A 16,593-nucleotide genomic window follows, 5' to 3' on the forward strand; every position below is an offset into this window, starting at 1 on the left:
ATTAAACCATTAGCAAATATTTAGGTACTCAAATTAAAACACACTCACACACAGAAGAAATGCGTGCAAATTTTTCAAGCGACTTCTTATTGCTTGGACTCACAAATCTAAAACTATTGAGTGACATTTTGATATAAAACAGAAAAAGCATAACAAGTTCCCCCATGTTAACTTCAAAGGAATATTGTAAATTTGTAGGTCTTATATTAGGAACTAACAAACATTCTTTCCTCCCTTTTCTCTTCCACACGAGCCCTCGAAACACCATATCAACCAGTGATGTTTTGAGACAAAAGCAAGAATGTGATACACCTCATTCACAATAACTTAACAATTTTATATCAATAACCAACTTCACAATCTACAATGTGATACACCCCCATTAACATTGACATTCTAATAACAGTAATCAAATTAAATTTGAGGACAATGTAATGATGAGTCAAACCTTGATCTATGCCTCAGTCAAGATCAAGTGGATTTTGGTGGACAAGGTAATAAACCATGTTCCTATTTCACAGTCCATATCTAAAAAATGAAAACTTAAACAACATTTGGCCACTGACAAGTATAATAAGGTTGAAATTGCACCTTTCAGCAACGTTTCATTGAGATAAAATTACAGAGATTTAACAAGTTTTTACCTTTTAGGAGAAAACATAAGATTAAGGCAATAAAGAAAGCATTTTGAGAAAAGGGTGAATGAATAAAAGAGGAAAATTAACCTGAGGAACATGAATGGGTTGATTGAGTTCACCAGGAGTGATATCTTCAAGAGAGGAATGATCTTGATCCTTAGTAAGCTTTACATAACGTGATTGCTTCCTTTCTTCCATCTATAACACGATTCAACAAATCAGAAATGGAGAAAAGGGAAAAGGAGCATGTGAGATGAGATCTTAAGGTTTACCGAGAAGAAGAATGAGGAAAAGGACACAGTCAATATACGTTTCTTTGTGTTGACGCCAGTTTATAAGGTTGCTGTGTTTTTTAAGTTTTTTTTGTTTTACCCAAGTATCTCGTACCGAAGGGAAACATGTCCGAATTAGGGATTTACCGGTATGTAGGTTAACTTTTACCGCAAGATCTTGCTTGAGGGGATTCAAACATGTACTACTTGAACTAATGTCGGTTAGTCTTTATTTTTTAGTTTAATATTAAATATCTCAATTTTACAATCAATCAATGCTAATACACGCTAACTCCTTTTAATAAAACAAGAATTTCTCTATGAGAGACACGTTCTTTCTTTGTTTTTTTATGCTAAAACTTATAATTAATAAGATAAATATATTCAATTATTTCTTATTAATAGAAAGTATTCTAACTTATTTTTATTTACATTATCTTCAACCAATATGGTTGTTCTTGTATGAATTATATTGTTAGCTTTAGTTTATAAATAAACTATGTGACTTAGATAATAAAAGATAAATTGTTTATTTTTTGTTGAAGATGGCTGGTTGTCAATAAAAAATGGAGAATGATGTTCCAGACAAATAGAATCAATATAGTTATGGTAAAAGAGAAAAATATATATGTAATTATAGTATAAGAATTTTTTATACTATTATTATATTATTTATCGTTCATTTTTTTTTACTATTATAAAAAAAAAAGTAAGCAAGATAAAGAGCAAATGATATACTAACAATTATACATATTATATTACCAATACATAACTATTACATTCATCTTTTAATACATTGTGTATAAAATAAATAGGTGAAGTTAGGACCATTGAAGAGTGTGGATAAACCAATTTACAATATTGCTGGCCCCATAAACTCAACCTAGAAACAATCATATAATATTAAAAAAAAACAATCAACCATATGGAAAAAAAATCATGCAGTCATAAACAATCGGTACTTTTTATGTTTTAGAAATTTAATATATATTTTATAATTTACATGTTCATCATGTTTTTATATTACTCATTTTTTCCACTATGTTATTTCTCATTTTTTAAACTTATTTGCTAAGGTCATTAAATTATTTTAGACAATCATATAAATTTAGCATTTGCTATATAATAATAATAATAACATTAAGGGTGGGGTTAGAGAATTATACACTATGATCCATGATTTATTTATATTATATTTTTTAGAAATTAATAATAATTGAATACATAATGAATTATGAAGTGATTGTTTCTAAAGGTAAAGTGTGAGGGGTGTATATTTTCTCATACAATTTTGTTAAATTCACTTTATAAACTCAATTCGTATTTTTTTTCGTTACATTTCACACTCTTCTCATTCATTCCACTTTTATCAAATTCGAAAGGAATTAGGGTTTTCTCGTAACCGCCATGGACGCTCAGAGAGCTCTTCTGGATGAACTCATGGGTGCAGGTATTTTTTTATATTATCATCTGATTCATTCTTAATCGTTCGTAAATTCGTTATTTCAAGTTTAATGATTTTTTGTGTTATTCTTATTGTGTGAAAAAAGCTCGGAACTTGACGGATGAAGAGAGAAAGGGATACAAGGAAGTGAATTGGGATGATAAGGAAGTGTGTGGTTCCTACATGGTTCGCTTTTGCCCTCACGATCTATTCGTCAACACACGCAGTGATCTAGGTCCGTTTCATTATCATTGCATTTGCTACATTTGAAACCCTATTTTAATCAATCAATTATATAAATTGGAGTATCTATGTCAACTGTATCCAAGTTTTGTAGAACTATTTCTTAGTTGCTAGCCGCCGCAGGCTTATCCGGTCCGGAGTATAGAACTATGTTAACTTCCGAGAGGAAAACGCGCTATCGGATAGAAATACACTAGGTAAACATGATAGGCTAACATTCTGCTGGCTCACCAAACTGTGGATTACAACATGACAGGACAGGTTATTCTATCGTGTCTCTCTCTTATCATGTCCACCGAATGATCCGTAAAGTTGAGAGATATTGGTTCCAATAGAAAGGTTGAATCAAGGATAATAGAACATAATGCATAACACTGTAGTGGCTAAAATTTATCCATGTTTTACTTACCTTAATCATACATTGAACAAAATGTATATTCCCAATAAGTGAGACAAAAATCAGGCACATGTTATTAAGGATACCGACAAAATTATAGGTGCCCCTTGAAGAAAATATGCATACCAGATGAATTCAATTTTTTTATAATTAGTCATGAAATTTGAGTTTGATGACATTCCAATTTACCAATGGTGTGTTACTTCCTGCATTAGATTGTTAGGCTCTGGTAAAAGAGAAGTAACAACTTGATTTTAAAGTGTTTTGTTTTATATGTTTATGTAATCTTTAACTGAGGTTAGTTAATTAGTTCAGAAGAAGTTTTGGAGGAAGGTTCTAATATCTAAATTATGTTTGTTGATTTTCTTAAGCAACAATGTGGATGTTCTGTATTGTGATACCTATGTTGTGGCTGAAGCTTGACATATATCTTGTTTTTAACATGCTTTAAATTGGTGTAGGACCTTGCCCAAGAATACATGATCAGAAGTTGAAAGAAAGGTGAAGTAGTAAAGTTATTCATATATAATTTAGTTTTCTATTGATCACCTCTACCTGGACATTTAATTTGGTTTTTAAAATTTTGGCAGATTCTGTTACATAATTGTATATTTTTAGTCTTCTAATTAAATAACTAGTCTCTCAATGTGTGTGGAGATATCCTGGTCAAAAACCCAAACTATAGATGTACCTTACTGGTATTGCATCACCGCACATGTTTATTCTCCTCTGTCAGAAATTTACATGTGATAACAAGATATGACTATGGTCACTTGGTCAATAAAGATGTACCTCAAGTTACTTCCCTTCTCATGTTTACTATCATGTGCAGAGTTTACCTTGTCATATGTACATGTGATAACAAGATATGCTGATAGATGAAAGCACAAACATCATTGCATTGTGTTTAGTTTGTCCTATAATTGTGTTTCACATTTAATGGGGTTTACTATGTTTGTGACTTCAGCTTTGAGAAATCCCCAAGACATGATGCATTTGTCCCCAAATTTGAAGCTGAACTTGCTCAGTTTTGTGAGAAATTGGTAACCTTTGTCTTCCTCTCCCAACACCAAGGAATTAATATTTTTTCCATGTCAATAATTCATTCTTCATATTTTCTAATTTATGGTTATAATTATAGGTGATGGACTTGGATAGAAGAGTAAAGCGTGGGCGAGAACGTCTTGCTCAAGAGGTGGAGCCTGCACCACCACCTCCGCTAACAGCTGAAAAGTCTGAACAACTATCTGTGCTGGAGGAGAAAATAAAGAACCTTCTGGAACAAGTTGAATCTCTGGGTGAAGCGGGGAAGGTTGATGAAGCTGAAGCACTTATGAGAAAGGTGCTGAAAATGAAGCAACACCTCTCTTCACCTGCATTTGCAATTGATGATTTATCAAATTTCCACGGCCCTAATTACATAAACAAACTTGAAGAACCTGGAGTTTGGGATTCTCCGAATTAAATTTTTTTGTTGACTTTCTTTATTCAGGTGGAGACGCTTAATGCTGAGAAGACAGCCTTAACACAACCTCAAAATGAAAAGTTGCTGATGCTTGCTCAGGAGAAGAAGATGGCACTCTGTGAGATATGTGGTTCTTTTCTTGTGGCGAATGATGCTGCAGAAAGAACTCAGTCTCATATAACAGGGAAGCAGCATGTTGGCTATGGCATGGTTCGTGACTTCATAAAGGAGTACATGGTGAATCTTGTTATCCTGAACTAAATCTCTTTCACATTAAAATTTATAAAATCTATCTTGATTTAAGCTCCTACTGATAAAAGGTTTGGTTGTTGTTACTTGACATAAATCTATATTATATTTCAGGATGCTAAAGAGAAGGCTACTGAAGAAGAAAGATTAGTTCGTGAAAGAGATGCAGAAGATCGAAGGAAACAGAAGGAGAAAGAGTCTGAGAGAAGACGGCGAAGTGATTCAAGTGACAGGGAAAGGCTACGTGATAGAGATCGAGAGCGAGATAGGTACAGAGACAGACACTCAGACCGTGAAAGATCTCGCGATCGAGATGGGGGAAGAGGAGCGGATTCTAGAATGAGGAATGGAAGAAATGGAGGCAGAGACAGGTACCGTGATCGGAGCAGGTCACGCTCCCCTGTTAGGCACAGCCACAGGAGGCATTCATGAAGTCCTTCAATTAGTGGAATTTCTTGATATATGTCAGGGATTTGAATTTGAATGAGGTAGATCTTAATATCCCAAGACTTACATAAATATGTGTTTTTGGAGTGTTGTGTTTTCTCATCATCAAGGGTAAAATTATTTTTTCCCCATCTCAGAGCTTTGTTGAGACTATACAATCTCCTTTTGACCAATATTATTGATGGAGAAAAAAAGGATTGAGGTAGGCATTTCACTGTTGTAACTTCTTACATCTTCTGCACCTTGATTTAAGTCATTTATGATGATTCGACTTTGAAGTCTTTAGTATTTTGTGGAAACCATTTGATCCATTTATAATGTCAGACACAATTTCATGCATGATTGTCATTGCTGCTGAGGGGATGGGTTTCTCTTGTTATGAGGTAACATGTGAATCTTATACCCTAAGAGAAATAGTTTTATATTATTCATCATTGAAATGTTTGTTTCTTTCCCCTTTTCTTTGTTTCATTGCTTTTATTCTTAAGTTTATATAAACCAGCACAGGGTTAAAAATGCGGCTTATTCTCACATTCATTTGACATTGAACTGCGTTTGGAAGGTACCAGTTTAGAAGATATGGGTAAACTTTCTGAATCTGTTATTAATTTTCTCCCAATTTCATGGCATGGTACTTACTTTTCGTGTATAATATCATATCAGATGATGATACAAAAACTGAATGGATAACTAATTATTGGAAAAAGACACTAGTCAGTTCTTAAATTTTTTACACGTGTTCCTGAAAAATGAAATTATGAGGCAACAATATACATTGCTATGCCGGTGGATTAATCTCCTCTTCTGATATATCACTGTTAACTACTAAACAGAATCTGTCTTTTTTACTAGCTACAAATTCAATATAAAAGTAGTAGGCATTTTCACCCAAAACAAAATACTTACAGTAGGCTTGGCCAATGTAAAAAGCCTCCTCTCACCGGCAAAACATGTATGGAAAGGTGATGGGGTGGAAGGGTTGAATGCTTTTAACTTTGTAAGGAGTACTCTTGAATCCAAATTCAGTTTCCGCATCTTTCACACAAGGTTTGCTCTGGGTAGATCAAGTTGGTCTGATTTTGTCTTCAAAAGATTTTTTAGCTGGTCTATTGAATTAGATACACAACTTTGTAATGTTGCAAGGACCTGAGTGATTGGCATTGAGATAGCGGAAAACACATTCTTTAGATACTCGATATCAACTAACACATTCCTAAAGGTCAAGAGTCTGATTCCTGAGAGTGATAGTTGTTGGGAGCTTCAGCCATGTATCCTGAAATAGATTAGTTTCTTACCTAAAAGAGTGAGAGTATACTTTTGGTAATACCAAAAAAACTGACAAATGCTGCACTCCACAAAGAAAGGGCTAATGCATATGTAAAAATATATATATATATATACATAGTTCAACAAAAGTTGTTCATTCATGTACAGACAGAAAAGAGATTGGATAATACATCTGTAAAAAAATATCAACAAAAAATTATACATGTAACCTTGTGATTGAATAACGCATCTGTAAGACGAGGCCGCACCATTGAAGACTACAAGTTGCTTTCTTATGTTGCCATATTCAGCAACCTAAACATAGGGTGTGAGTAGGTGAAAACTGAAAACAAAATAATAAACTAAAATCATGTGATGAACATTAAACCTAAGGCACATCACTCATAATCAATTTTGTAGAGAATGTCGATGAGCCAGGTACATCAATATGAAATTACAAATAAAAATGAAAATTAACAATATCTATCTGCACACTTTCATAAGCAGTTTCCATTCTTTGCGTGACAATATCTCTACTTTAGAAAGGGCTGCTATACATGATCCCTATGCCTACAATTAGAAAAGAATGAGACCTAAATGGTAGATAATGTATTGATTGTGTATAAATCTTTATATTTTAATGTATATATATCACTCTCATTTTTATAATTTTCCCAAATTTCAATTAATTTTTTGAAATTACAAGTCGTGTCTATCAAACAAGGCCCAACGACCCAAAAGTGAAAAATATAAAAGGCCCAATAGTAATGTCATCCCCTAAGTGTGATATATAACGAATTGCTTGCTCCCCAAGTCCACAACATTCGAGAACTTTCTCTAGAACCTTCTAGAACCACTTCCAGAACCTTCTTTTTCTTCCCATGCACCACTTCAAATATCGTCCACTCTCACTCTCAATCACACTGTTCAGAACACAGATTTCCATACCAGTTTTCCTAGACTGCTCTCTCAAGCAAAATTTCTTCAATGGCTACTTCTCTTGTTCTCAATCGCTCTCTCTCTTCTTTACTCTCTCGTTCCCTTCGTCCTATTTCTTCCATTTCTCGCTCCTTCAACACTAACGCCATGCGCCAGTTCGATGACAAAACTGATGAGCAACGAAATGTCGAACGCTCTGATCGCTCTCTCCCTCGCCGCCGTGACGATTTCTTCTCAGGTAGTCGTCATCGTTCTCAAACTCAGCCTTATCTCATTTGAAATTTCAGATTCTATATCAACTTTCCGACATGATTTCGTTGATTATTTGAATTATCAATTTCTGAAATGGTTAGTTTTAATTTCGCAGATGTATTTAATCCGTTTTCTTCAACTCGTAGCCTGAGTCAAGTTCTGAACCTGATGGATCAGTTCGTAGAGAATCCATTCCTGAATGCATCGCGTGGAATCGGAGCTGGAGCTGGAGCAGGAGTTAATCGTGGTTGGGATGCAAAAGAGACAGATGATGCTCTTCTTCTCCGCGTGGACATGCCTGGGCTTGGTAAAGAAGATGTGAAGGTTTCGGTAGAGCAGAACACACTCATCATCAAAGGAGTAAGTGATAAAGAAAGTGAGAATGATGAAGAGAACATTCGTAGGTACAGTAGTAGAATTGACTTGCCTGAAAAGCTTTATAAGATCGATCAAATCAAAGCTGAGATGAAGAATGGTGTGCTGAAACTTATTGTGCCTAAGATGAAACAGGAAGAGAAAAACCACGTCTTCAATGTTAGGGTTCAGTAATCATTACCTGTTTCTGTTGATGGTGTTAAGCTTTCAACAATTTTGAACTTGTAATGGAAGGACATCACTTCTGTTTTTAATATTCAGTTCTCATATATTTTGTTATTTCTATTAAAATTTTCATACCAAATTTTAATTTTGTTACACAATGATTAATTAAAGTGGGTAACGTTTCCTAGGATTATCACTCGTATGTAGTTTTTCTCATATGATGGTCTTTCAATACCATTACTACTCTCTATGTTCGAAGGTGAAGTTTCTATATTTTATGCTTTTTGTAGGTATTTAATTTGAACTAAATATATGGGAAGGTGAACATGTATATTAAAGTCAAATTGGTAGAATAAAGTTAACTTCACTTTATGAAAGACAGAGTTGGCACAGATCAATAGAATAAAGTTTACTTCAACCCATGACCACAAGTGTATTCACGTCTTTCTTATAATCACTATCATTTCATTTCCCTGCAAGATAAGAGTGAAATTATATACTTGTTATGTTATATGTAGATGAGATTAGAACATAGATTAGAGGGGAGAATGAAAAATATTCAGAGACTTTGTTGCAACAATATTTATCTCACAATACTTCTTTTCATAAAACTTCAAACAAACATGAAACCTTTTTATTCCCACCTTCACATTTTGCCAAATGCATATGACAGGTTTAGGTAAGTTCAATAAACAATAATTCTCTAATATTGAGAAAAAAGTTATTTATTTTTTTACTTTTAATAGTAAAATATAATTTCATGGTAAATAAATAATAAAAATGAATTAAAACAACATTATATTCTTGTCACACTTAATTAAATTTATACATCAATAAAACAAAAAATAGAACATGTAATCTCATTCCTCATCTAATATATTAAAAACAGCTACACGGTAGCATGTTTGTTGTTGAGCCACTAGTTTACGACGTCGTGTTGCAAGTTCTTACATAGTAACGAAGTGGGCCCAAAATTTTTAAGTGACGGATATCCTCTTCAAGTAAGAGAATAATGCCATTTGGATATTCGAATATTCTTTTTTTATCATTCAATAAAAATTTATAACAACTGGATGGTTATTTCATGACCATTATACCCCTCCTAGTTTCCGTCCATTTACTCATTTACAATACCATCCCCTATTTAAATTTTTATCAGTTTGACCAATATGCCCCTTCATGATTGGACCACGTCGTTTATAACAAGAGGTTTTTCAACAAAAGTAAGTAACAGCTGTATGAGGTTGACAACGTGCAACAACCACATACGTTCTGCTAATTATCATTAATAAATTAAACTTAGATGTATATTTATTGTTCCATCCCGTTCAACCAGATATATCATCTATCCGAATGGTCCTCTCTCTCAACTTATCAAGGCTCGGGTATGGCCAGTCAAGGGACTTTACAGGCTCATTGATTGGATTCACCAGACTGGGTTTGGGATCACCTCTACTTGACACGCCACAAACAATGTACCATTGTACAACCTGTAGTCTCACCTACCCTCTTGTCAATGCGACAAAGACAGGTCTGAGATGCGGCCAGCAGACCTAGCACAAATAACGAGTCAACTATGCATATTAGCCTCTAGCACGAGAAAAGTAGTCCTCAACATGCCAGAGTGGTCGGTCAGGCTAACACTACCTTCCCGATTCATGTTATCTTTCTCAACCACTATAAATATGAGTCTCCCCCAACAGAAAGTATTTTTATTCGCTATTATCCCTATTCTCTAAAATATATTATCTGCTTCCCATCATCAGTATATTCATACTGACTTTGTTAGAGAACTTTTTCAGGTATTTCATTAGCAAATCCAAGTCAACTTCTATCCAGAATATCAGAATAACTCTAGTCCAACCTATCTAACCAACCACACAAAAGATCGTGAAATTAATAATGTAGATGTGTTTGAGATCATCACTTCCATATCACATTATAATTCCTCACATTTCTAATCTCATGTGTCTTTTAGCAAAAATCCAATAATTATATTATTTCTTCAAAACGTGGAGCCCTTGATTTTAAATAATCTCATGTGTCTTCATGGAAATAAATTATTGGTACTTCTAGAGTCCAAATACATATAAAAATGTGTCACCGTACAATAATTGTCCTCATTTGCTAATATAATTTTTTTTTAAGATTCGTGTTCATGTGCCATATTGAGAAAAGGATTCGCAACAATTTATATGGTAGCACCTTCCTAAGGTTGCCAATCTAATCCTAGTTTAGAAGAGTCTAAGTTTATTTGGGGATCCACATTATATTTGTGATGGTAACAAGTAATTATATTTTTTTAGGGAAAAATATATATATATATCTCTCTTAAACTTTACAACTTTTGTAAATAGGAACGATCAATTTTAATTTCATCATAATCAAGTCTTCAACTTCTCTCATTCATCAAATAGGTCATTCCATTAAGTTTTTGTTAAATTATTTAATAGTGAAATCTGATTTTTCAATTTTTTTAATCTTACATCGTTATTTACTTAATTAAAAGTGTAATAAAAAATAAAATAGTGGTCAAGGTTATTCTTCTTCTTCCACAGAGGAAAATTTCAAGCTACCTCATATTCAATGATTCATGATAGATAAATCTATGAACACCGTTTCCACTTCAACCCCATATACCAAATTCAAAGGAAGAAAAAAGGTCCTCAACACCAACACCAAAGTAAGCATTTCATTTCCATCAAATTTCGGGTACACTTCTGCTGCAGTCTCATATTTTATGCAACTTCATGTCTAATGAACATGTAATTGGTCAGAAAAAATATATTTAAGTTAAAATTTAATTATTAAATATTTTTCTGACCAATCATAAACTCATAATATATGGAATGATACAGAATGTGAGACAGCAGATATGCTCCCTCAAATTTCTAAGTGTGACAATCAATGTGTACTAGAAAGAAAGGAATATGCAAATGAGACTACATTATAGAGAAACCATGGTCTTAACAAACTACGTATAAAAGAAATGTGTGAAGTGGAATATTAAAGGGGAAGAGAGAAGAGAGGAGTCACTCTCCTATCAATACATCTAATATTAGGTGCCTTGAAATTTTCCCCACAACAATAGTCTTCCATCCCAAATATTATTACATTTTTAATTAAATAAATCAACAGTGTAGATTAAAAAAATTGAAAGATCGAATTTCATCACTAAATAATTTAATAAATACTTAACAAAGGGATCTATTCGATGAAAGAGAAAATTTTAAGGTTTGATTGAGATAAAATTGAAGTTAGTAATTGTTGTTTATAAAAAGTGTAAAGTTTAAGGAGGTTATATATATTTTTCCTTATTTTTTATAAATATATTGTATGATCCGAACTTTATTAATCCTTTAAAATAATTTTATATTATATGATCTTAACCTTATCAATCCTCTAAAATTATTTTTCTTTTATGGGATTACGTGGAAGAGAGATATAGAAAGAAAAAAAATTTAAATTGTGAAGTTCATGTCATTTTCAATAGGAACATGACATCTCTCTTTCTTACTCATCAACCAAGTATCATGTTATAGTCGACGGGGACCAAATAACCCATATCATAAAATTATTTGTCTCTTAATGGAATATTACTAATAATGAATCTAAATAATGACATTGTTGTTATTTACAATCTTATATATGAGCAAAGTGCATTGAGTATGTTTTTGGTTACACATGCATAAACTAGTTATTTGATAAGATCTTACTAAATTCTTAAGATGATTAATAGGTTAAGAGATTAATTTATGTTAACAACATTTTGTTGGAGATGCAACCACACACAACACAATGAATTAGTTTTTAGTCAAATGTGATAGAATAAGTTATTTAATATATATAAAATGCTATGAAATCTCTATAGTTGCTTCAATTAACTTTTGACTAAAATTGGTTTTACTGAAAATAGATAGAAATAAAATGGGATGATTAGGAAATTTTTATAGGTCTACTAAAACTTCTCTCAATTATACAAACGAAAATCCACTGCTTTTTAGAAGTTATTTTATCAGTGTTTTCTATAAATTAAGTGTCGTTATTCAATTTTTATTACTCAAAAATGATTGATAAACTATTTAATAATATTAACGTATTTTTTACACAAAGTATTAAATAGTATACTACCAACAACTTACATTATAAGATTTAAAACATTAAAAATAAATTTTTATTTATTTTAAGAATTCTATATATCCATAATATAGTTCTTCTTATGTTGTTAACATTTATATCACTTTTTATGTTTGTTTAAGTATTAATAATAATTGTTATATTAATAATGTGGAAAATATTTAATTATGGACGCAAGCATATTAACGAGAATAAGATGCTATATAACATTATCCTATTGGATCAAAATAAAATAACCAACATGCGTGCGTTAGATCAAGTGGTACATGCTTGATTCCTCTTAACGGAGATCTCAGCTTCAATCTCGTGGATGAAAAAATATTTACTAATAGAGCTAATCCCACATATTTATGGATGTTTTCAGCTCGAACAAAACTGTCGTACAAGATATAACATATGAGATATAAAAAAATGGTATATAACGAGAAAGGATATTTTGGTAATATAACATAGTCGATACATTGCCAATAATTAGACCCAAAAAAATAAAAATCGCGGCAAATGGAAATAAAAAGAGACCAAAAGGGTCATTTCACAAGAAGCGAAACAATAAATACAACGTTTGCGTCTCGAAAGCGCTATCTTTATCTCTTTGAAGTACCATAAAACATTTCACGCAAAACCCAGAATCATACACAGAATAATAACACCTTCTTCACTTTGCTTCATTTATAAGGGTACGTTATTCTATTATTCACTCTTATTTATTCATTGCATGTATAAACTTTATCATAATCTCATGTAAAAAAGCGCTTTTTTTTCCACAACGTTGGAGTTCTGACGATGAAATTCCTTCTATATTGGAGTAGTAAGAGTTTTAAGGATGATAAGGTCAATAGGGTATTGTGTTTTCTGCCTCAACTTTTTTGTTTTCAGCTTAATAAAGGAATTAAAATATATACAATCTTAATGGTTTTTTTTGGATTTGGTTTTCAGATTTTTGCAAACTAAATTTTTACCGTCTCCACTGTTCTGAATTTCTGATTTTTATTGCCTTTTTTACTTTGGGTTTTTTTTTCTTTCTATAGATTTATTCTTTATTGAGTCAAATGGAACTTTTTTGTTTTGTGATCCTGGGATCTTCTTTTCTACCTTCCTGATTATGTGATTGAGGTAAGGAAATTATGAGCACCAGGAACTGTTTTTTTAGATTTCAGAGGATTGTGATATTTTTATATGTATATATATATATGTGTGTGTATTAATTAAAAAAAGAAACTTTTCTATGAATTTTAGTATGTGAACTAGGTAAATTTATTGCTATGCTTGTGTTATCAATATGTAGGACCATTGAACTCATAAATGATTTTAGGTGCAATTAGATTTTCTTTAGTCAACACAATATAATGATTTGATGAAGTAAAATTAGCATAAATTGGTATAATCATGCCTGTTTATTCATCTTCTCTTTTTGTTTTGCAGCTGTAAAGGGGAGATCAATTTTTCTTCCTCTTTGTTACCCTTGAATTAGGAGGAGCATATATAACACATGGGTTCGGAACATTTATCTCGGAGAAGTTGCAGAAAGCCGCTTGGGATTCGGATCATTGAGAACTTAAAAGGAAGCCGTCTCTCCTTCAAAACCCACCAAGCCATTGTTCTCATTGTAACATTTTTAGCTTATGCTAGCTACCATGCTACCAGAAAAACAACAAGTATTGTCAAGAGTGCCCTTGACCCGAAATCGCCGGACCTAGGCATGAATTTCGTTCCGTTGAGGCTATCCAATTTCACTGAGGCGAATGGACCGAGGAGATTTTTTGGTGTATCTGGAGGTGGCTGGGCTCCATTTAATGGCTCAGATGGGACATCCCTTCTTGGTCAATTGGATGTTGCATTCCTTTCGGTTTATTCTTTTGGCATGTACTTTTCAGGACATTTGGGTGATAGGTATGATTTGAGGATTTTTCTAACAGTGGGGATGTTAGGAACTGGTGTGTTCACTTCACTCTTCGGTGTAGGATACTGGGGGAACACTCATAACTTCTATTATTTTTTAGTAGTTCAAATGATTGCTGGGTTATTTCAATCCACAGGATGGCCTTCGGTAGTTGCAGTTGTCGGTAACTGGTTTGGAAAGAGCAAGAGAGGGTTGATCATGGGAGTTTGGAATGCTCACACTTCTGTTGGGAACATTGCAGGTTCCTTGATTGCTTCTGCTATGTTGCGCTATGGATGGGGTTGGTCCTTTGTTCTGCCAGGACTTATAAGTGCTTTCGTTGGTTTGGTGATTTTCCTTGTATTGCCGGTCACACCTGAGTCCGTTGGAGCCGATAAAGAGGAAGATGAATATATTTTACCCAATAAAAGTGGAGACGAAGAGGTAGAGGAGCCTCTGTTAACTCCTCCAGTGGGGGATAAAGCTGTTGGATTTTTAGAGGCTTGGAAAATTCCCGGGGTTGCTCCTTTCGCTTTTTGTCTGTTTTTCGCCAAATTGGTTGCATATACATTTCTCTATTGGCTCCCATTCTATGTTAGTCACACAGGTAGTTCATTCTATTTGATGTTTTAAATTGTATCTTTATGTTTAATCTGCATGACATTTACTTCCTACAATTGCAGTGAACAATCACACTCTTCATATTACTCCACATTTCGGATACATTATGCATTCTTTTACCTTATTGAAATCTTTAATTTCTCATCTATGTCCGTTATTATGCAGCAATTGATGGCCAATATCTATCTAGTGAGGCAGCAGGAACTCTATCCACTTTATTTGACGTTGGAGGTGTGCTGGGAGGAATTTTAGCCGGTCACATTTCCGATCGATTAGATGCTAGAGCCATCACAGCAGCAAGTTTCATGTACTGTGCGATCCCAGCGCTCTACTTCTATCGGAGTTACGGGCACGTTTCCTTGATTGTAAACGCAGCATTGATGTTCATCACTGGCTTGTTTGTGAACGGGCCCTACGCTCTCATAACAACTGCAGTTTCGGCTGACCTGGGAACACACAAGTCATTGAACGGAAACTCAAGAGCTCTCGCAACCGTTACCGCAATCATCGACGGAACCGGCTCCATAGGGGCTGCAATAGGACCTCTGTTAACAGGTTACGTTTCGGCTAAGAGCTGGAGTGCTGTTTTCTCGATGTTGATGGCAGCAGCTCTAACTGCAGGGCTGTTTTTGACTAGGCTTGTAGTGGCAGAGGTGACTGCAAAGATTGAAGAGTCAAGGTCTAATAGAGGATCACAAGAACCTTCTCACCTAGTTTAAGAATTTAAGGATTTATGGTCATTCAGGGTAATTGTATGTCTATTCTGAGTTAAGAGAAACAACAACCCAACAATGTTAAGTGAGTATAGAAATTGATCTTGTTGGTAGTTTTTCAATGGCTTAAAAGTTGCACCAAACTACAAATAGAAAGTAGAAAATAGTTGGTAAAGATAAAGTCCTCAATTGGGATTTGGCATTGTATATAAAAGCCCATTTTGCCAACCCACTTTATTTGGAAGAGTTGTGTTTGTTTTACTTTGTCCGTTTACGAGTTGGTTTTTCAAGGAAAATGAAAGGAAATAGTAGACGTTTGAGTCATTTCACATGTGTATTTTATAGCTCTGAAGCCTTCTCTTCCCCTTCTTTTCTCTCCAAAAATCAACTCGTAAACGGGTCCATAGTGATTATTGTATGTACTTCTCAATTAATGTCTACAATGGTTGGTGAAGCAGATCTCATTTTCAATTGATGTGTAGAAGTAAGGTTACACTCCAAAAAACAGCTTGTAATTTTCAATATCTTGAAAGTGTAATTGACTATTAACAAAGTATGGTGTGTAACAAAGTATGGTGTGTAATTGCATTGGAGTTATGTTATTTGAATATCACTTTCAACATATCATTATGTATATTTATTTTAACTTTTTTTTTGTTGTTTTTCTTTAATATTTTTTTACACAGGCATTTAAAAAATATATAACAAAGTTAAAAGTATGCTATTTGTTATTCCATGGTAATATTTTATTCTGCGAAATTCATTAATAATTTTCATGGTGCAAAGTGTGATGTGAATTTTTGACCAGTCAGAAATAATTATCAACACAACTTGCATTTGAATTGGAATGCACACCTTATTTTATATTTTTTTTACATTTTTTTATTGGTTAAGAACACCTACAACTTTTGAAAATCATCATTTGAAATAAATGAGTCCCATATTTTATCTAATAACTTTGAATATTAGAATAAGAATAGTAACCATAAATATTAGAAAAACATGCTGACAGAAATTTTCAGACATAAGAATGGTCACGTATTCTAGTAAGACGAGTACACTATTACTCACTCATATTTGAATATCAATAA

General features: G+C 33.2%; 3 protein-coding genes across 11 annotated transcripts; all 3 read left to right on the top strand.

The window, feature by feature from the left end:
* Nucleotides 2,215-5,859, top strand: LOC109325591 (luc7-like protein 3). Of its 8 annotated transcripts, XR_002105163.1 has the most exons (10): nucleotides 2,215-2,360; nucleotides 2,461-2,589; nucleotides 3,456-3,495; nucleotides 3,962-4,037; nucleotides 4,136-4,336; nucleotides 4,487-4,696; nucleotides 4,823-5,196; nucleotides 5,293-5,357; nucleotides 5,480-5,538; nucleotides 5,663-5,859. XR_002105163.1 is itself a non-coding variant. In XM_019558041.1 (7 exons), the coding sequence occupies exons 1-7, from the start codon at nucleotides 2,318-2,320 to the stop codon at nucleotides 5,138-5,140; spliced, it is 1,017 nt and encodes a 338-aa protein (XP_019413586.1). In that variant the 5' UTR covers nucleotides 2,215-2,317; the 3' UTR covers nucleotides 5,141-5,855. The 8 variants fall into 8 exon arrangements, 1 of the variants encoding a protein (XP_019413586.1); XR_002105161.1 differs by having other exon boundaries at nucleotides 4,823-5,357; nucleotides 5,644-5,859; XR_002105160.1 differs by having other exon boundaries at nucleotides 4,823-5,357.
* LOC109325594 (heat shock 22 kDa protein, mitochondrial-like) lies at nucleotides 7,194-8,210 on the top strand. Of its 2 annotated transcripts, none has more exons than XM_019558042.1 (2): nucleotides 7,194-7,601; nucleotides 7,728-8,210. In XM_019558042.1, exons 1-2 carry the CDS (start codon nucleotides 7,409-7,411, stop codon nucleotides 8,159-8,161), a joined length of 627 nt encoding a protein of 208 aa, XP_019413587.1. In that variant the 5' UTR covers nucleotides 7,194-7,408; the 3' UTR covers nucleotides 8,162-8,210. The 2 variants fall into 2 exon arrangements, with proteins under 2 accessions (XP_019413587.1, XP_019413589.1); XM_019558044.1 differs by having other exon boundaries at nucleotides 7,205-7,598; nucleotides 7,728-8,208.
* LOC109325495 (putative glycerol-3-phosphate transporter 1) lies at nucleotides 12,843-15,746 on the top strand. The gene is made up of 3 exons (XM_019557898.1): nucleotides 12,843-12,966; nucleotides 13,712-14,775; nucleotides 14,955-15,746. Exons 2-3 carry the CDS (start codon nucleotides 13,779-13,781, stop codon nucleotides 15,506-15,508), a joined length of 1,551 nt encoding a protein of 516 aa, XP_019413443.1. The 5' UTR covers nucleotides 12,843-12,966; nucleotides 13,712-13,778; the 3' UTR covers nucleotides 15,509-15,746.

The sequence above is a fragment of the Lupinus angustifolius genome, chromosome LG13 (genome assembly GCF_001865875.1).
Source record: "Lupinus angustifolius cultivar Tanjil chromosome LG13, LupAngTanjil_v1.0, whole genome shotgun sequence".
NCBI classification, from domain to species: domain Eukaryota; kingdom Viridiplantae; phylum Streptophyta; class Magnoliopsida; order Fabales; family Fabaceae; genus Lupinus; species Lupinus angustifolius.